A 21,127-nucleotide genomic window follows, 5' to 3' on the forward strand; every position below is an offset into this window, starting at 1 on the left:
GTCAATCATATAACCAAACTGCTTAAAATCTCTGATGAGATGAGAGAAAATCTTAAATGTAGCTAGACAAAAAAGAATATGTACATGTTATATGTACAAGTTATGTACAAAGGAATGTAATTTGTTTTCTGAAACACTGAAAATAAGAAGACAACAGAGAAACATCTTCAAAGCAATAAAATAAAATTTAAAAAAACCTGTCAGCTTAGAATTCTATTTCCAGTAAAAATAAGCTATTTAAAATAAATAAACTGTTGGGGCGCCTGGGTGGCTCAGTTGGTTAAGCGTCCGACTTTGGCTCAGGTCACGATCTCGCGGTCCGTGAGTTCGAGCCCCGCATCAGGCTCTGGGCTGATGGCTCAGAGCCTGGAGCCTGCTTCCGATTCTGTGTCTCCCTCTCTGTCTGCTCCTCCCTCCCCCATTCATGCTCTGTCTCTCTCTGTCTCAAAAATAAATAAATGATAAAAATAAATAAATAAACAAACGAATAAATAAATAAAATAAACTGTTTAAATGGTGGAAAGTACTTTCACAGATGTGCATGAACTAAAATAATTCATTATCAGATTTTCCCTCTGAGAAATATTAAGTATCATTTGACACAACAGATCAATCCCTCCACTTTCAAACATTTTTTTTTTTTCCTTCTGGCTTTCTAAACATCACTTTCTCTTGGTTTTCCTTACCTCCTTGGCCCTTATTTCTCATCTATCCAACATTTAAGCATTACTCCAGGGCTCAATCCTTAAATGTCTGTATCTATATTCACTCTCTGCATCAACTCATCCACACTCATACTTTTTAATACTGTTTATATACTGAATACTCCCAGGCAGACCCTCCAGTCAGACCTCTCTCTTGAACGAAGAGACACGATAGTTTAACCAACTGCCTACCTCACTTGAATGTCCCATAAACACTTCAAACTTGACATATCTAAAAATCAAGGAGTGCCTGGGTGACTCAGTTGGTTAAACATCTGAATCTTGGTTTCAGCTCAGGTCACAATCTCACGGTTCATGAGTTTAAGCCACATTGTCAGGATCTGTGCTGACAGCACAGAGCCTGCTTGAGATTCTCTCTGCCCAATAAGCAAGCATATTGGCATCTGAACAGTACTAGCTAAAAGAGAAACAAGTGTAAAGGCCATAAGGGAGGACAATACCTGGAATGTTCAATAAGCAGCAAGGAGGCCACTGTGGCTGGAAAAGAATACATAAATCAGAGAGTAATGAAAGAAGAGTCAAAGTGGGCTGATGGGGGCAGAATAGAATGTAGAGCCTCTCAAGCCACTAAAAGGCCTTCAGCTTTTCCTCTGAATCAAGTTAAGTATCTTTGGAAGCATTTGATCATATAACTGACATAATCTGTTTGCTATAGGCAATTTCATGGGTAAGGAGAACTAACTAGGAGGCTGATTAAGTACCTGGTTTTTATCAGCAGCATATAGGAACTAGTTAGAAACAACTGGAAAATTTGGGCAAAAGATGACAATGGCTTAGATCAGAGGGGTAGTAATGCAAGGTGAAATGTGTTGTGATTCTGAATGTATTTTGAAGGTACAATCAGAAAGACTGAGCTGACAGTTTGGATATGCGATGTGAGAGAAAGAAGTCAAGGTGGACTTCAGGGTACCAGAAATGGAAAGATGGAGCTGTCACTCATTGCATGGTGAAAACACAGAAGAGTGCAGGTTTAGGGGACTAGTATCAGAAGCTCAGTTGTGGACATGTTAAGATTCAGATGCTCATTTAGACATCCAAATGGAGACAATGAATGAATTGTTCCAACGTGAGTCTGGGGAAAGGTCCAAACTAGGGTATAAATGTGGGAATCACCAGGCTATACATGGTATTTAAGGTGATGGGAACAGATGTGATAAACAGGGACAAGAGTGTACAGATAAAAGAAAAATGGTCTAAGAACTGAGCCCTTAATGGAGTGTAGAAATGAGGAAAAAAAGCAAAGAAAACTTCTAAAGAGAGGCAAAGAGGTAGGAGAAAAATGACATGAGCATGTCCTAGAAGCAAAATAAACAAAATATTGAAGGAAGAGAGGGTGATTAACCATATTATATGGTCAAATAAGAAGAGGACTGAGAAATGACATCTGATTTAGAAACTAGCAGGTCATTTGTGACCTTGATCACAGGAGTTTTCCTGGACTAATGGGGGAGGGGCCAAAAGCTTACTAGAAGGCATTCAAGGAACGAGAGTCAAGAAACTTGGAACAGTTTGGATAACATCATATACCTTATATGGTCAAGGGGCCAAGGATACAGTAAAGATCACTTTTTGCCCAAAGTAGGGATTCCAATTTCCTTCCAAACCAGAAAATTCTTTCCTTTGCAACACAAGTTTCTCAGTTTTCATCACATTTATGTTCCAGGTTATTTGCAAGAGATTGGTAGAACTTTAGGGACAAAATATTTATAAGCATTTTAAATAGAAAAACAAGATACAATAAACTTTTAAATAAAAATCATTCTTCCCCCAAACTCAACATTAATAGGGTACTCTAAGTGTTAATGGTCACATTCATAACGAGCAAGTTTCTTAAGCCTGACCTTGTACAGATTCTCCCATAGAGCACAGCACATCACAAAAGCACTCAAAGGTTTATAGCTTTCCTGACCTCAACTCAGTTTTTCCCTACATTCCCACATTATATCTACAAAGCTTCTCAGAAACCTCCTCTTTTTCACCAGAATAAAAAGGAGACTTCAAAACAGAAAAAGAAAAAATACATAATTTTAAAGGGTACAAGATTGATGTCAATACCCTTCTCCTTTTTTTCCCTGTAATCAAAGTGAACATATTTCCAGCCTCTTTCATTTCCTTTTGCAGCACTAAGTGAGCAAATTTTACCCAGCCTGTACATTTTCCTTCTAACCTTCAGGGCACTCTAACCGGAATGATAATATCACACATTAAATTACAGGACAGAAATAAAAAGGTAATAGATTATAATTTGAAGAGATTAAATCTTTCTGTGTCTCTGTGGCATTAATATTGCAACTAAAAAGAATCACCTGTATAAGTGCACTGTCCATCTAATTCTAATATGTCAACATGGGATAAGGTGCAAGAGAAAAAAAATCTACGCTTATTGTATTATTACAACAGAAAAAAGCTCACCTGGAAGATATTAAGATAAGAATTAAGGGCTTTGAGGGTACCTGGGTGGCTCAATGAGTTGAGCATCCAACTTCAGCTCAGGTCATGATCTCATGCTTTATGGGTTTGAGTCCCACGTTGGGCTCTGTGCTGACAGCTCAGAGCCTGGAATCTGCTTCAGATTCTGTCTCCCTTTTTCTCTGCCCCTCCTCCACTCATACTTTCTCTCTCTCTCTCTCTCAAAAATAAATAACCATTAAAAAGAAAAGTTACGGGTTTGGGGGGCACCTAGGTGACTATCAGTTAAGTGTCTGACTCTTGATTCTGGCTCACATCATGATCTCACAGTTCATGGGATCGAGCCCCACGTCAGGCTCTGTGCTGTTAGTAGGGAGCCTTCTTGGGATTCTCTCTCTTCCTCTGCCCCTCCCCAACTTGGACACTATTTGTGCGCTATCTCAAATAAATAAAACATTAAAAAAATTTAAGAGTTTTTAAAAGTGTCCATTGATTGTTAATTTTGTCAAGATCAAAACTGCTTTAAAAAAAAAAAACAACGCAAGGGGCACCTGGGTGGCTCAGTCAGTTAGGTGTCCGACTTCGGCTCAGGTCATGATCTCACGGTTAGTGACATTGAGCCCCGTGTCAGGCTCTGCATGGACAGCTCAGAGCCTGGAGCCTGCTTCAGATTCTGTGTCTCCCTCTCCCTCTGCCCCTCCCCTGCTTGCTTGCTCTCTCTCTTTCAAAAATATTAAACATTAAAAGAAATACAAAACTTCCCTGAACAAAATCTGAATAAAAGTTTTGTCATATTTTCTAAAACAAAATAAGAGAAAAAAAAATCTCACTAAAGTGGAGTATAAGGATAGAAGGTGGGAGTCATACCATTTGAGGTCAATTACAGACCCCAAGAGAAGAATCCTGAAGAGGAAACAATCATTGATTACAGGCCCCAACAGGGAAAGATGTACATTGTCCCTCCTATAAGAAATCAACTACCCGGCAATTCAGCCAATGAGAAACTGTCACAACCCTGAAATCTTGTTGTAACAGACGTTAGCTCAAAACAATCCCTCCCAATTTCCTCCTTTTACACAGAATAACTTTTCTTACATTTGTTGGACTTGACTATGGCTTTTCCACAACTTGCATGTTTCAAATTGCAACTGTCTGCCATTCCTGAATAATCCATTTTTTGCTAGTAAAATAACTTTAATTTTTATAAGACTAACAGTAAAAAGCTGGGTTCTCTTTTTTTTGACCTATGTATGTAAAAAAAATTATAATAATATAGACTAGGGATGCCTGGGTGGCTCAGTTAAACATCCAACTTGGGCTCAGGTCATGATCTTGCAGTTCGTGGGTTCGAGCAGGCTCTGTACTGACAGCTCAGAGCCTGGAGCCTGCTTCGGATTCTGTGTGTGTCTCTCTCTCTCTGCCCATCTCCTGCTTGTACGCATGGGCGCGCTCTCTCTCTCTCTCTCTCTCTCTCTCTCTCTCAAAAGTCAATAAACATTAAAAAAAAATAAAGACTAGACAGTAAGTTAGTATCTAATGTACTTATGATCCCTTCACTATTTTTGCATTTTTTGATTTTATTAAAACTAAACATTTTCCTCATACATATAAAAATTTCACAAGTGGGGTGCCTGGGTGGCTCAGTCGGTTAAGCATCTGACTCTTGATTTCAGCCCAGGTCATATCATCACAGTTGTGAGATCAAGCCCTGCATCGGACTCGGTGCTGAGTGTGAAGCCTTCTTGGGATCGCCTCTCTCCTTCTCTCTCTCTCTCTCAAAATAAATAAACCTCAAAAAAAAAAAAGTAATAAAAAGGGGCGCCTGGGTGGCTCAGTCAGTTAAGCGTCCAACTCTTGATTTAGGCTCAGGTCATAATCTCATGGTTAGTGAGTTCAAGCTCTGCATCCGGCTCTGGGCTAACAGTGCAGACTCTGCTTGGGATTCTCTTTCTATCCCCTCTGTCCCTACCCTGCTCTCTCTCTCTCAAAGTAAATAAACTGAAAAAAAAAATTTTTTTTTTTAACTTCACAACTGTCTCAGTCAAGAATCCAGAAAGTATAGACATTTGTTCAAAACGAATACATTTTGATTTACTATTTCCTCAACTCTGCCAGAGTTCAGAATACTAAAACTTGAACAAAACATATTAAAAAATTACAGGGCAGGGGGCACCTGGGTGGCTCAGTCAGTTAAGCGCCCAAGTTTGGCTCAGGTCATGATCTTGCAGTTTGTGAGTTCAAGCCCCGTATTCAGCTCTGTACTCACAGCTCAGTGGCTGGAGCCTGATTTGGATTCTGTGTCTCCCTGTCTCTCTGTTCTTCCACCATTCTCTCACTCTCAAAAATAAATAAAGATTAAAATAAAATATAAAATTACAGGGTACATACGGTCAGTTTCCTTATTCTCTAAGCTTTTTCTTTTTTTTTTAAATTTTTTTTTTCCGACGTTTTTATTTTTGGGACAGAGAGAGACAGAGCATGAACGGGGGAGGGGCAGAGAGAGGGAGACACAGAATCGGAAACAGGCTCCAGGCTCTGAGCCATCAGCCCAGAGCCTGACGCGGGGCTCGAACTCACGGACCCCGAGATCATGACCTGGCTGAAGTCGGACGCTTAACCGACTACACCACCCAGGCGCCCCTCTAAGCTTTTTCTTAAGTTTATATTTATTTATTTATTTTGAGAGAGAGAGTGTGTGCAAGCAGGAGAAGGACAGAGAGGGCAAGAGAGAGAACCCCAAAAAGGCTCCACATTGTCAGCACAGAGCCCAACGAGGGGCTCGGCCCCATGAACCACAAGATCATGACCCGAGTGGAAATCAGTAAAACACTGAACCAACTGAGCCACCGAGGTGCACCCCTTATTCTCTAAGTTTTAACCTTCCTTAAACAAGATTTCTTGAGAGATAAAAACAGAACAGTTTTCTAAAATATATATGAGAAATCAATTGAGAATAGAGTCTAATTGCAGAGGAGATTAAAGAAAAAACCCTATAAAAAGTCTACACATATACATGCCATCCTTAACAGATTGTAATTTTATGTCATAAATATAAAACTTTGAAAAAGTAGTGTCTACAAGGAATTGATACCTCATGAAATTTTAAATACAGTTTAAAAATTAAAATTTAAATTATTCTGATATGTACCTCTTTTGTATAGTAAATAACCACCATCAAAATATCTGTACTTTTTTTCTACATTTTTGAATACAGAAAATTGTGATGCAATTTTACTCAAAGATAAACTGCTATATACTTAATCTAAAAGGAAAACTCTATACATTTCCACTGATTACAATTATAAAATGAAACTAATGCAAAGGAAATAACTTCAACAGTCTATTACAAACCTTAGGCAAGATAAGATTTAAGATGCTAGTAATATTATTATGTCAACTTTTTTTTTAAAACATTTTCTTACATATAACCTCTACATAAGCTAAAAATATACACAGAGGAATAGAGAGGGGACACTATTTGTAGTCCAAAAATTGTGCATGGGGAATCAAATCAATGACTTATAAAGGTATGCATTAATGACTTAGGACATATCCACATACATTTAAAAATCAGAATATATAGTGTCTAAGAATAAACCTACAAAAACACAAGACCTACATAAAGAAAATATGTAGAACTTAAAAAAAAAAAAAAAAAAAAAAAGAAAACCTGAATAGGGAGAGGGATATTCCACGTCATTTGAACTACAGACTCAATAATGGAAAGGTATTCATTCCTCCCAAATTTGTCTATAATAAAATTGTATACAATTCCAAGCAAAATTAAACCATAGTATCTATGGGAGAAAGGGGAAAATGACAATTACAAAACTATTTTTAAATTAAATACAATGGGGGGCGCCTGGGTGGCGCAGTCGGTTAAGCGTCCGACTTCAGCCAGGTCACGATCTCGCGGTCCGTGAGTTCGAGCCCCGCGTCGGGCTCTGGGCTGATGGCTCAGAGCCTGGAGCCTGTTTCCGATTCTGTGTCTCCCTCTCTCTCTGCCCCTCCCCCGTTCATGCTCTCTCTCTGTCCCAAAAATAAATAAATGTTGAAAAAAAAATTGAAAAAAAAAATTAAATACAATGGGGCATCTGGGTGGTTCAACGGGTTAAGCGTCCAACTCTTGATTTGGGTTCAGGTCATGATCTCATGGTTCGTGGATTTGAGCCCCACATTGCGCTCTGTCCTCACAACTGCGAAGCCCGACTGGTATCCTCCCCTACTCAATTCATGAGCACGTGCTCTCTCTCAAAAATAAACATTAAAAAATTTTAAATTAGGGGTGCCTGGGTGGTTCAGTCAGTTAAGTGTCCAACTTCAGCTCAGGTCATGATCTCGCAGTCTGTGCTGACAGCTCAGAGCCGGGAGCCTGCTTCAGATTCTGTGACTCTCTCTCTCTCTCTCTCTCTCTCTCTGCCCCTCCCCTACTCACACTCTGTCTTTCTCTCTCAAAAATAAACATTAAAAAAATTTTTTTAATTTTTTTTAATTAAACACAATAAAATCTACCATACACAGAACCAAGTGGGTTTTACTCCTGGAATGCAAGGATGATTTGAAATGCAAAAATCAATGTAATATATACTATAGTTAAAAAGAAAAAAAATGGAAGGAAGGAAAAACCACAAGCTCATTTCAATTGATACAGAAAAAGCATCTGACCAAGTTAAATACCCTTTCATGACAAAAACACTCAACAAACTAGGAATGGAAGAAGAAAACTACCTCAACATAATAAAGGCCATAAATGAACATTCCACAACATCATACTCAACAGTAAAGACTGCAAGCTTTTTCTCTAAGATTAAAAATAAGACAAGGATGCTCACTTTTTGCCACTTCTATTGAGTGTGTTACTGGAGTTGTAGATGGAAAATTAGACAAGAAAAAAAAGACCTCCAAACTGGAAAGAAGATTATCTGTTTACAGATGACATGATCACATATGTAGAACACTCCTAAGAATTTCACACAAACAAAAAACTGTTAGAATAAAATTCAGAAAAGTTGCAGGATAAAAAATCAGCACATAAAAATCAGCTGCATTTCTATATATTAATAATGAGGAATACAAAAGAGAAATTAAGAAAATAATTCCATTTACAATAGCATCAAAAAGTATAAAATACTAAGAATTAACTAAAGAGGCAAAAGACTTGTACACTGAAAACTACAAAATACTGCTGAAAAAAAAAATTAAAGACATAATGGAAAGACATTCTGTGTTCACGGATTGGAAAACTTAATACTTTTAAGATATTGACACTACCCAAAAGGATCTATGATTTGATACAATATCAAAATCCCAATGCCATTTTTTTTCAGTAACAAAAAAAATCAATCCTAAAAGTCATATGGAATCTCAAGGACTCAATGAGCCAAAGGAATCTTGTAAGAAGAACAAAAGTTGGAGGTCTCATACTTCCTGATTTTAAACTTACTACAAATATAAAGGAATCAAAACAGTGTGGTACTGGAATATAGACACACAGACCAATGGAATAGAATACAGAACCTGGAAATAAACCCTCACAATATACTGTCAAGTGATTTTTTGCCAAGAGTGTCAAGACCACTCAATGAAAAAACAACAGTCTTTTCAACAAATAGTGCCGGGAAAACCATACCACATTCAGAAGAATAAAGTTGGATCCTTGTCTTACACTATATATATATATATATATATATATATATATTCACACACACACATATATATATTACTATATATATATATATATATATATATATATCAAAGAACTAAACACAAGAATTAAAACTATAAAAGATGGGGTCCCTGGGTAGCTCAATCAGTTAAGTGTCCAACTTTGGCTCAGGTCATGATCTCACTCACAGTTCCTGAGTTTGAGCCCTGTGTTGGTCTCTGTGCTGACAATGCAAACCCTGGGGCCTGCTTCGAGAGTTCTGTGTCTCCATCTCTTTCTGCCCCTCCCCTGCTCACTCCCTTTCTCTCAAAAATAAACATTTGGGGCACCTGGGTGGCTCAGTCGGTTGAACATCCGACTTCAGCTCAGGTCATGATCTCACTGTCGGTGAGTTCAAGCCCTGCGTCAGGCTCTGTGCTGACAGCTGGGAGCCTGGAGCCTATTTCAGATTCTGTGTCTCCCTCTCTCTCTGCCCCTCCCCCACTCATGCTCGCTCTCTCTCTCTCTCTCTCTCTGTCAAAAATAAATAAACATTAAAAAAATAAAAATAAACATTAAAAAAAAAACTATAAAGAAAACATTAGCACAGGGCACCTGGATGGCTCAGTCGGTTGAGCATCCAACTCTTGATTTCAGGTGAGGTCATGATCTCATGGGTTAGTAAGTTCAAACCCCATGTCAGGCTCAGTGCTGACACTGCAGAGTCTGCTTGGAATTCTTTCTCTCTCCCTTGCTCTCCTTCCCCCACTTATGTGTGTTGACTCTCTAAATAAATAAATAAATTACAATACACTTAAAAAAAAAAAAAAAAAAGAAAGAAACACCACACACAAAAGTTTCACAGCATAGGATCTGGCAGTGGCTTCTTGGATTTGAGGCCAGAATCAGACAACAAGAAAAAAAAAGATAAACTGGACTACATCAAATTTAAACCTTTTGTGTAAGACTACAAAAAAGAAACCCACAGAATGAGAGAAAATAATTGCAAATCATCTTTCTGAGAAAGCATTAATATCCACAATATATAAGGAGCTCCACAACAAAGCAAAATAACCTAATCCAAAAATGAGCAAAAAATTGAACATTCTCCAAAGAAGACATACAAATAGCCATAAGCACCTGAAAAGGTGCTCAACATCACTAATCATTAAGGAAATGCCGATCAAAACCATAATAATATACCACTTTATGCCCATTAGGATAGCTATTTAAATACACACAAAACAGCTCAGAAAAGAGCAAGTGCTGACTAGGATGCTGAGAAATTGGAATTCACATGCACTGCTGGAGGTAATGTAAAAATGGTGCAGCTGCTGAGGAAAATACTATGGTGGTTCCTCACAGCACTACTCATAGAATCACCATATGATCCAGCAACACCTCTTCTGAATTGAACAAGCATGGATTTGAACAAGTATCTATACACCAATGTTCAGAGCAGCATTTTTCACAATAGCCAAAAGGTGTAACTTCAGTTGTTAAATGTCCATCAATAGATAAGTGGATAAAGAAAAAGGAGTATGTACATGCAAGAAAATATTATTCAGTCATAAAAATGAATGACGTTATGATTCTTGCTAAAACAGGGATGAACCTTAAAAACATTATACTAAGTTAAATAAATATTAGGTTCTTCTCCAGGTTCCCCTGATCACTAAAACATTACAGACCTGGACCTCATTAATCTCTTGCAGAAATATCATCATCAAGTGCCACTTTATAATTATACCTTTGATCCTTAATTACTAAAAAAAAGAGCTCTTTATTTGCTATAATAATATTCATTGTCTTTAACAAAACTTGCATGCTACTTAATTCTCCTGTATAAGTTACCAGTTTCAGAATTGTTTGTGAGGAAAAGTTTCTCTTTAAAAATAGCATACTTTCTTTTCCCTGGTAAAAGAACGGCATAACCTAATTTTTTTGACCTGAAAGTCATTATTAAATAAAAATGATAAAATCAAAGCTGTTCTAATTGAAAGGCTTGAGGACCAAAATTCAGCACCTTTCAGTTTCCTCCTTTTCTCCTGCACCATCTGGCCATTCACTTTTCCAACAGACAGCAGAAAGCAATCCAAAAAGCCAGTAAGCAAGGCTTAGTGAAAATTGCTTTGAAAACCAATGCTATCAAGGAAAATCAATTCTCATTTTGGCTCTGAAAGCTAAGAAATTCAGAAGCAAACTTTATGCAATATTATGTTAGCCCTCTTTATAAGCAAATTTATACCTTTTCCTTTTTTTCAGCTTTAACTTTATATTTCAAGGGGAATTAATCCTTATTTCCATAAAAATGTATGTGTGTTTCTAGATTTCAAAACCATTATGGAAAGATGGGACACACATAGTCTATATTCATATTCATTATTTATTCCTTTATTCATATGAACAATGTAAAATGTTTTCCCTTAAAACATTCACTTTTGTAGTAATATATGATAAGAGATTTTGAAAGTTAAGGAAATTACACATTTAAGGGAAAAAGGGAAACATTTTAAAATTGATCTACATATTTTCATCAATGTGACTCTGAAAAAGAAAGACAGACTAAATTAATAGTGGTGCCATATAACATATTGGAACACTTTATCAACTTCAAATTGTCTCGAAATTAAATATCTTACCAAGTACTTACATTGCCTTGATGTAAAGATTCAATCTAAGCAATGACAATTTAGGGAGGAAATAAATTCTATATTCAATATATATAAATTCATTTTACATTAAATGGCAATGCATAACTTTATCCACACATTGCCATACTACTTTCTCTGACATTCCTCTGAGCCTAAAGATGTTTTCTGAATCATACTTAAACTCATAATTTTGACAGATGGATCAGATGTTTCAGCTCGTAAGTGACAGTCTTTCACAACACATGAATTAGTCACACAGACCTCTTGTAGTTTTGAAAAATTCTAAAATCTATTCTAGGAATAGTGAGTTTCTACTGCATGTTCTACTGTTTTTATATTCTCTGGCATGTGACAGGAAATCTTCTACATTTAAAATACATAATGTTCACAGCAATATAGCAACATAGCAAATACTAGAAGACATCTGAAATGATGATGAAGAAGCCAAATTCAACAAAAACTTTTAAGCACCTGCCATTATACCAATGTAAATAATTCTAACTAAGGAAACAGTTAGATGAACAGGCATCTTCATTACAAGTTTTCAAGGGTTATAATTAAACCCATTCAAGGGGTTAGTAAAATTAAAACTTTTCATAATAATACTTAGACATTATTTGCCTTTTCCACTTTTATTCTCTCATCAGTGTACAAGCAATTTTTTCCAGGCTACAGGTAGCATAATAGCACTGTTCTGATAGGTAATGGAATATCTATTTCTATGTCCTAACTTCTGAATTTAATTTTTAATACAGTAAATGTCAACAGATATAACCCACAAAAACCAAAGCTCTATGGGATTCTTAATAATTTTTAAGAGTTTAAAGGGATACTAAGACTGAAAAGTTCTACAACAAGTTTACACACTTTGCAGTTAGACTACTACCAGTATATCATCACTTAATATTCTTTTTTCTTTTTCTTTTAAAGAGAGAGAAAGAGAGCGGGGGGGGGGGGGGGGGAGGGGCAAAGGGAGAAAGAGAGAGAATCTTAAGCAGGCTCCATGCTTAGCATGGAGCCCAATGGAGCCCAAGGTAGGGTTCGGTTCCACAACCCTGGGATCATGACCTGAGCTGAAATCAAGAGTCAGACGGTCAACCGACTGAGACACCAGAATCTCATTTGATATTCCTGACGAGTGATAAGTCACTTTTGACATGAACTACAAACTATGCCTTAATTTCAAAAACATTAAAATGTGGAAAATGTATATCTTAAAATCAAAGAAAAGTAGTACTTCCAAATTCATGAATACTGTGTAACAAATTGGATTCTTTCAAAAACAAACGGAATAACTAGTAACACTTTATGTATAACTTGATTAGGAGTCTATTTTCTCATTTGTTTCAGCTCATGCAATACCAAAGTAATACCAATTTTAATAAAAAAAGAATATGCCTATCAGTGAAAAGATCACTAACTATATGCATAAGGCAGTGAAAGTTGTAGCCTTTGGCAGTACAGATTGAAAAAACAGAGGGAACAAGTAGGGAGAACAGATTGCAATTTGAAGGAAGAAATTTGCAGAACTCATACCTACATTCTAAGTGGAAAGGTGAAAGTAAATGACAGTTTTAAAGCCAGTATGAGACTACTTTAAGGTAAGTCTCAAAAGGGGCACTCGTTCCACATGAAGATAACGAACACTAGACATTGTATCATACTCAAAGGTGGGACATTCATGTAAAGACATCAAAGAAGAAGGCAGAAATGGTGGATTCAAATTGAACTCCAATGCTTAAGCTGCAGGCAGACCTGTGAGTCATGATGCAAAGACGTAGCAATAAGTTCTCTAAAGAGAACACGAGTTAACAAACAAAACAAGACAGAAGAAAACAGTAACCAAAGAACTGAATCTCTACTACTAAATTAAGAAGATGGAAGAAACTAGTCAAAAAAGGAGGAAGTCCCAAAAGAACTTGAATAATGGGGCTATAAAAATTAAAAAAGAGCAAAGGTTCAGGGAGATCTTATTAAGATTTTATTTTTAAGTAATCTCTACACCCAAAGAGGGGCTCAAACCCACAACCCAAAATCAAGACTCACATGCACCGTCCACAGAGCCAGCCAGGCACCCCAGGAAGAACATTTATCATAGCAATAGAAGAGGCCTGTGTTTTGTTGTTGTTTTTACTTTGAAAGTCTGTGAATTACTAATCATTTAAAGAAGTAATTTTTCACTCCTTTTAATCAATTTGAACTATAGACTATTTTCATCAAAAAATCAAATATAAGCTGATAAAACATTCCAAGTGTATGAGAAAATATTATTGAATTATTTCAATATTATTGAAAATATTATTGAATTAATTATTGAATAATTATACAATTATTATTGTAACTTTGGGATATTTATTCTACTGCAATTTCTACAATCATAAAAATTGAAATCTTATGAACTCATCTTGACCATCCAAAAGAAATACTAGGGTCGCTTGGGTGGGTCAATCACTTAAGCATCTGACTCTTGATTTTGGCTCAGGTCATGATCTCAGTTTGTGAGATCAAGCCCCCAACAGTTCAAGCCCCACAACAGCACAGAGCCTATTTGGAATTCTGTATCCCACCCCACCCCCCACCCTCTGCCCCACTCCCTCCCCTGCTTGCATGTGCGCATTCTCTCTCTCTCTCTCAAAATAAACTTTAAAAAATCCTCAACAGAAATCACATTATTTTAACACAAAATCACACTATCTTATAACAGAAGATTTGTGGTCCATGTAATGTAACACAAAAAGTGTATCATAATGAAAACTTCCATTGACTCAGAATTAAGTGCTTTTGGGAGGAATCTGAAATTTATTTCTGCTTAATAAACATTTTATTCCAGGACATTCCAGGTAAAAACTATTAATATCATAATTCTGGAATTACAGAATAGAAAAAACTCTGAATCTAGACAAATATTTTTTAATGTTTTTTATTTATTTTTGAGAGAGAGAGAGAGAGATGGAGCATGAGCAGGGGAGGGGCAGAGACAGAGAGGGAGACCCAGAATCGGAAGCAGGCTCCAGGCTCCCAGCTGTCAGCACAGAGCCCGATGCGGGGCTTGAACCCACAGACTGTGAGATCATGACCTGAGCTGAAGTCAGATGCTCAACTGACTGAGCCACCCAGGAGCCCCTAGACTAATTTCATTCACTCACTAGATAAATGAGAAAACTGACAACCAAACTGTAAATCAAGTGAAACGTATAAACTATAAATCCAGTACTTTCGAGAAATATTTCAATGAAACCTAAGATCTTCTACATGTTCAGTTACATGGATTTATTTATACATACTTACAAGCAATTCCTATCTCTTCAAACTAATTTCAAAAGATGTTCTATTAAGACCTATTTTGTTGGGCTGTTTTGAACAAATACAGATGAAATACTGTACCCGAAATTTGTAATGTATTAAGAAATATGTAATCCAAAACTTTTATTAATTCTAAAGGGGTCTGCCACCAATCAATCCCGAAAGTCAGATTCTACTGTATTCATACTTTTTATTAAAAGGTTTAAGCATTTATCTACCCTGCTCAATTTCAATAAATGAATTCCTACATGACTCCCAGTCCCAAATGGTTGAGAAATGGGGACTAGACTGTTATATCTCAGAATTTTAAGCCCTGTGTCCAACAGTGAAAGGATAACAAGCTGTTTTCTACTAATTAATCACTTATTCCATTATTAAATCAATAGGTTCTACATTATAAAGATTTTCATCAATGGTTTACTAGAATACTTTTATAAAATAGCTAGAATATAAAATTTTCTACATGAAAAGATTCCATCCAATTAAATAATTTCAAAGAATGTTTCAACATTTTGAAACTTTTTAATATTTTAGTAAGCATCTTAAAGGGCAAATTATGTAATTCTTAAAGACTTAGCAGATTAAGAATTTTTTATCAAATAAAATGTAAGTTTGTTAAAAATCTACACTGAAGAGACACCTGTGTGGCTCAGTCTGTTAGCATCCAGCTCTTGATTTTGGCTCAGGTCATGATCTCACAGTTTGTGGGTTCAAGCCCTGCAGTGGGCTCTGCTCTGATTGTACAGATCCTGCTTGGGATTCTCTCTCTCTGCCCCTCCCCTGCTCGCTCTCTCTCTCTCTCTCTCTCTCTTTCTGAGCATAAATAAATAAACTCAAAAAAAAAATCTACATTGAAAACAACTGTTTACCTGAACATCAGGCAGAAATAGAATCACTGTCAAATTGAAACAAATGAAACTAGTAATGTTTGTTATCACTAAATCACCATTAAAAAAAATCAATATTAATTTTTAAATAACAATCCTTTATCCCAAACCCTTCCAACTAGATGGATTTTAGAATTCAACATTTTATAAAGTTAACTAGGGCATATATAGTGATAGCTAAATAGTGACACACTGCTGTCCATATGTCATATATACATTACATGTAAAAGTATCTATGTTGTACATAAACCTGTAGAGTTTAGAGAAGCATCCTAAAATTAAGCACATTAACATTTCTCTTACAAAATAAGAATATTCAGTTCATATTAGGTTTTACTTTTTAAAAAGTTCATTTGGTCACGTTTTCCTGATGAATCATTACAAAAATTTTATTGGTACAAAACTACAGTATTTGAATTTCAGAACTGTGGATAAAGAATAGTGTTCCTATAGGTATTTATCTGGCCAACAAGAAACATACCACATTTATGGTATATAGCCTAAAAAATATGGGGCGCCTGGGTGGCGCAGTCGGTTAAGCGTCCGACTTCAGCCAGGTCACGATCTCGCGGTCCGTGAGTTCGAGCCCCGCGTCGGGCTCTGGGCTGATGGCTCAGAGCCTGGAGCCTGTTTCCGATTCTGTGTCTCCCTCTCTCTCTCTGCCCCTCCCCTGTTCATGCTCTGTCTCTCTCTGTCCCAAAAATAAATAAACGTTGAAAAAAAAAATAAAGGTTAATTTCTTGTTAATTTCTGAAATATTAATAATACCTCTTTCCTGAAATTTCTTTGTAACTACAAGGGGTTTATAGCATACTTCCTGACATAAATATTCAAATGTTATTTCTTATTTTTCATTATTTAGGAACCTAGATATCTGTGTAGCTTACATACATTTAAACCAATTTTTCAAAGCTTTGAAGACATGAAGACACAAAGCAGAATGTATCATTTCAGAAAATCATCACTGAAGTATGACAAAAGTCTGAATGTCTCAATATCAAATAGCAAACAAAGCAAGAATGTCATGAAAATACTTATATGTGCTTTCCAAAAAAATGGAATAGAATATTACCATGTATATCAATCAGTTAAAATGCTTTTAGTTCCACAGAAAAAACAACAGAAAGAGACAAAATAAAATGTACTCTCCCAAAATGAAAAATCCCATACATGAAAAATCCAACAGTAGTATTTGGGCTTTAGAAAACAATTTGATCTGTTTGTCAGTTTTGCCCTCAAACTGGTTGACCTTAAAGCAGGGAAATGGCTGTAGCAATTTCAGCGTCATACCCACACACCACTATACTTGATTTCATTCTGATTGGACCTAATTAGTTAAGGCCTGCAACCATCAGTGTAGCCAGAGGAGTTTAACTGCCTGATTATCTAAGGAATACCATGGCCCATAGTTTAGCCAAACCACACAATAGATAACGGATATTGCAGAAATAACCACCAAGGTACACAATGTCACAAAACAAAAAAAAAAAAAATCCAAAAACAACAAAAAAAGAGACACTCAAAATTAATAAATAGTAATAGGTAATTGATCCCCATCATTCATACATATTTTTTTTATTTTTTAAAGTTTCTTTATTTATTTTGAGAGAGACAGAGACAGCATGAGCAGGGGAGGGGCAGAGAGAGGGAGAGAGAGAATCCCAAGCAGGCTCTGTGCTGTCAGCACAGAGCCCAATGTAGGGCTCAAATTCATGAACTATGGGGTCATGACCTGAGCTGAAACCAAGAGCCTGATGCTTAACCAGCTGAGCCACCCAGGTGCCTCTATTTCTCATTTTTAAATACCCAGCTTAATACCTGGCCTTTTACAAACGTGATTATTTGTAAATCCATTCTTTGTATCATTTAAATTTCCATATAAGAAGGTTTTTAGTATATTTAACTTTGACGACTTGACTGTCATGAATGATATTCATAATTTAAAACTATATTTCCTAATTTTCATGCATCTACTTAAACAAAATACTGTGGAAAACAAAATATTATTCCAGGTTTGCTGTGAAATAATTTTAAAATGCTAAACCATAATCCAACTAGCTTCCACATAAAAACCAAATCATATCACAGTTAAGAGGAGGAAAAATAAATTTAGCATCTGCCTTTTACACACAAAAAAGTTACTGAATAGACACGATCTGTAGAATCATTAAGATCAGAAATTTTAAAGATTCTTTTTCTTCTTTCCAATGAGAATAACCAAAATCTTCAAAATTACCATTATCCTGCTTATTTCCTATTAGAAACACCTATTGGCGAAACAAACCTATTTTGTAAAATCAAGTCAACATTAATACATGCCCTATAAAACCGAACCATTGACTACAGTCATTAAACAGTGGTTTACAAAAACACAGACCAATGTAAATATTAAAATAGATATGCACAAGTATAGAGAGATATTAAAGTGAATTTGGAAATGTAAATTCGAAGATATACAAATGGAAAAATATTACCGTTTGAAGTTATCAATAAAAAATTAAATACCGCAGGACACTACCAATAAATTTCATGGATTATGCAGTCGTAAATCAACCCCGCAAAGACTAGTCAGTCAATGCCTAGCCTCTACTCCGCCCCTTACCTCCAACCTGTCCCCAAGTGAAAACGTGCTTGGAACACTAACACAGCATATCCCGTCTTGAAACGGTGTACATTCCTACACTACTGAAAGAAAATATTGGCAGGATCATTTGAAAGGAAAAGAAAGAAAGCAAAGCAAAGGACACTTCAGGTTCAGCAGGGAGTAGCATTTTAATTTATAATATTCCTTGCTTTATTTAAAATCGTATAAAACCCAGGATGTCTTTTAAAGCACTATTCACTTTCTAAAAAACCACAACACTATGAAAAAAAAAAATGAAAACAAGGGGTGGGTTAATTTCTATAACCCGTCAAATCAAAAATTTTCATTATCATGAAATACAGTCCAAGCATCTGTATAAAGAGGTTGTATCAAGACGTCGCCACTACACAGCGTTTGCCTCGAAAACATACACAATCCCAGGACTGCCGGAAAAACCAAAGATCTTTTTCCTTTTCTCCCTCCCCTTCAGCAACCTTACTGCCTAAGTTTTAAGTCTCCAACCCCTGCACTACTAAGACTTTTGCAAGAAAGAGATGCTGGTGAAGATGGCCCCCTACCGCCATGAGTGGTCTTGTGTTCTGTCCGCCACCCCCACCTGCCCCAGCGGCTCCGGCTCACAGCCCCGCCTTCGGTAAGGTCTCCCCGGCGGCCACCGCGGACCGTGACCCCCCCGCCCCCCTCCCAGACAGCAGCCAAGGGAGCCGGCGGGGCGTGGGCAGGAGCCCGGGTCTCCCGCTCCGGACACTGGACAACACACCACTCCCAAGAGGGAGCCACTTGCGAAGAGAGACCCCGGCAGGGGATGACGGCTAAGCGGCTGACTGCTCCAAAGAGGGGCGTGACCGCCAGCCTGCTGGGAGGCGCAAGGTACGAGAGATAACCCCACAAGGTGCTGCTGCCGCCAGGGACCAGTGGTGCAGGCGTGGACCAGGAGGCTGAGGGACAGTCGCTCTCTTACCGCCAGGTCCGGGTTTCGGCTGTCCCTGTGTGACACAGCTCGGATGACCCCTGCTCGCCAGCCCCGCCAACAGCGTCCACTCTCCCCGTGCTCTGGCCGAGCCTCTTCGCCGACCGCCACGCACAAGAATCGCTTCCCCACCAGTTCCAGCCGCGTCTCCACCGCCATAGCCATCACTGCCGAAGCGGCTGCTGCCTCCTCCATGCGAGGTAATCCGTGAAACCCCGCTCCTACCGGCCGCCCATGCTGAGGAAGAGAGAGGACTGGGGGACGGCGGCAGCCCCGCGAGCAAGCGAGCGTCGATTCGGGGGCGCACCGGACGCTCTGCCCAGAAGGGCACAGCGACCTCGGTCTGTGGCAGTCCTCAACACTCCCCTGGACTCCCGACTCGCAGCCTCTGACTGTAGTCGCGCGCGCACGCGCGCACACACACGCGCATACACACGCGCGCGCGCGCACACACACACACACACACACACACACACACACACACACAAACTGACAGAAATCCCCACACCAGTCGCCGTCAGGCAGCCCCGGTCACTGCCGCCACCTCGTCGTGGACAGCACTACTCCGCCTCCCCCTCCACTCGCAGGCTGCGAGCGCCGCGTCTCCTTCCGCCGGCGCGGGCAGGGAGCCGCGGGAGAGGGTCGGGGGAACAACCCCACTCGGAAAGTAGTGCCCCACGACGCTGCGGCGCGGAGGCCGCGGGACGAGCCAGTCTAAGAAGTAAAGAGAGCGGAGGTAGAAAGAATGCTCCCCTTCCGTGGCACTAGGAAGAACGTTTGAGGTTCACCTCTCTAATAGCCGCTCCCGCAGAATGGAGGGGGTAGGTGACCCAAAAGTGAGGCGTGCCGGTTCCACTCTGGGTCACAAAATAAACCCCAGGTTAAATGCCGCATCTCCAGAGCGCTGTTTTTCGGAACACATGCCGCCTGCTGCCTGAGTTAGCCCGAATTTCGCCCGAAACAGCAGTCCGGTAGTGACAGCGGCAAAGCAGAGCAACACTTTCCACTGAAAACAGTCACTGCAGAACAGTCCACAATTCTAAACAAAAAATTAAGAAAACACTGTCATCCTTTCATCCTTCCCGTCTGCAACGACACTAATTACATGTTTGAACTATTCAGAGATTTACACCTCGCTACAGCTTTGTTGTAAGAATGCCAAACGCCCCGTGGAGGGCTTCTGTCAATGCCCCTAATATTTACAGTCTCTGTGCCAATTTGAGTCCTTTCAGTACCAGCACATACCTCAAACTCACTAGTCATACAATAAAAACTGGGAAAGGCTCCGGATTCAGTTATTAGAAAATACTGTGGAAAGAAAAGGTTTTTAGCCAATCACAATTCAGGAAAATATATTATGTTTACTTCCCGTCCAATCACAAGACTTTGTAACCTATACACACAAAGATCTCAAACTTGGAATAATTACTCCTTCTTTGATCCAATCCTCGAGTTCTTCTAAATTTTTTTTTCAACGTTTATTTATTTTTGGGACAGAGAGAGACTGAGCATGAACGGGGAAGGGGCAGAGAGAGAGGGAGACACAGAATCGGAAACAGGCTCCAGGCTCTGAGCCATCAGCCCAGAGCCTGACACGGGGCTCGAACTCACGGACCGCGAGATCGTGACCTGGCTGAAGTCGGACGCTTAACCGACTGCGCCACCCAGGCGCCCCTCCTCGAGTTCTTCTAAATCAAACGTATCTTATACATGTCAGTGAGCAGTTCGATTTCAGACATACATCTTGAGAACTACAGACTAAGATTTCTAAAATCTCAACTTGAATTAAGGAGCCTGTAAAATAATCTGGTGAAAATTACCTAACATGGCAGGAAAAAAGAGTTAAGATCACATTCAGATACCAAATTATCAATGATCTGCTTTGGCATCTTGGGCACCACACAACTGTTCCAATGGAAATTGCTTGCTTCCC

At 38.5% G+C, this 21,127-nt stretch overlaps 1 protein-coding gene across 6 annotated transcripts in view; it reads right to left on the reverse strand.

Moving 5' to 3' along the window:
• Positions 1-19,590, reverse strand: part of JMJD1C (jumonji domain containing 1C) — a 263,025-nt gene extending 243,435 nt beyond the window's left edge. The window contains exon 1 of one of the 6 annotated variants that reach the window (XR_005793434.1): positions 19,186-19,590. Coding sequence is in view for 5 of the 6 variants with exons in the window: in XM_040485146.1 (XP_040341080.1) it covers positions 19,186-19,389 (204 nt within the window). In the remaining variant the exon portion in view is untranslated. The remainder of the gene's footprint in view (positions 1-19,185) is intronic. The other 5 variants (XM_040485146.1, XM_040485145.1, XM_040485148.1 and 2 more) reach the window with 5 other exon arrangements.
• Positions 19,591-21,127: the final 1,537 nt, after the last annotated feature.

This window comes from Herpailurus yagouaroundi, unplaced genomic scaffold, assembly GCF_014898765.1.
Source record: "Herpailurus yagouaroundi ecotype Mexico unplaced genomic scaffold, PumYag 163, whole genome shotgun sequence".
NCBI classification, from domain to species: Eukaryota; Metazoa; Chordata; class Mammalia; order Carnivora; family Felidae; genus Herpailurus; species Herpailurus yagouaroundi.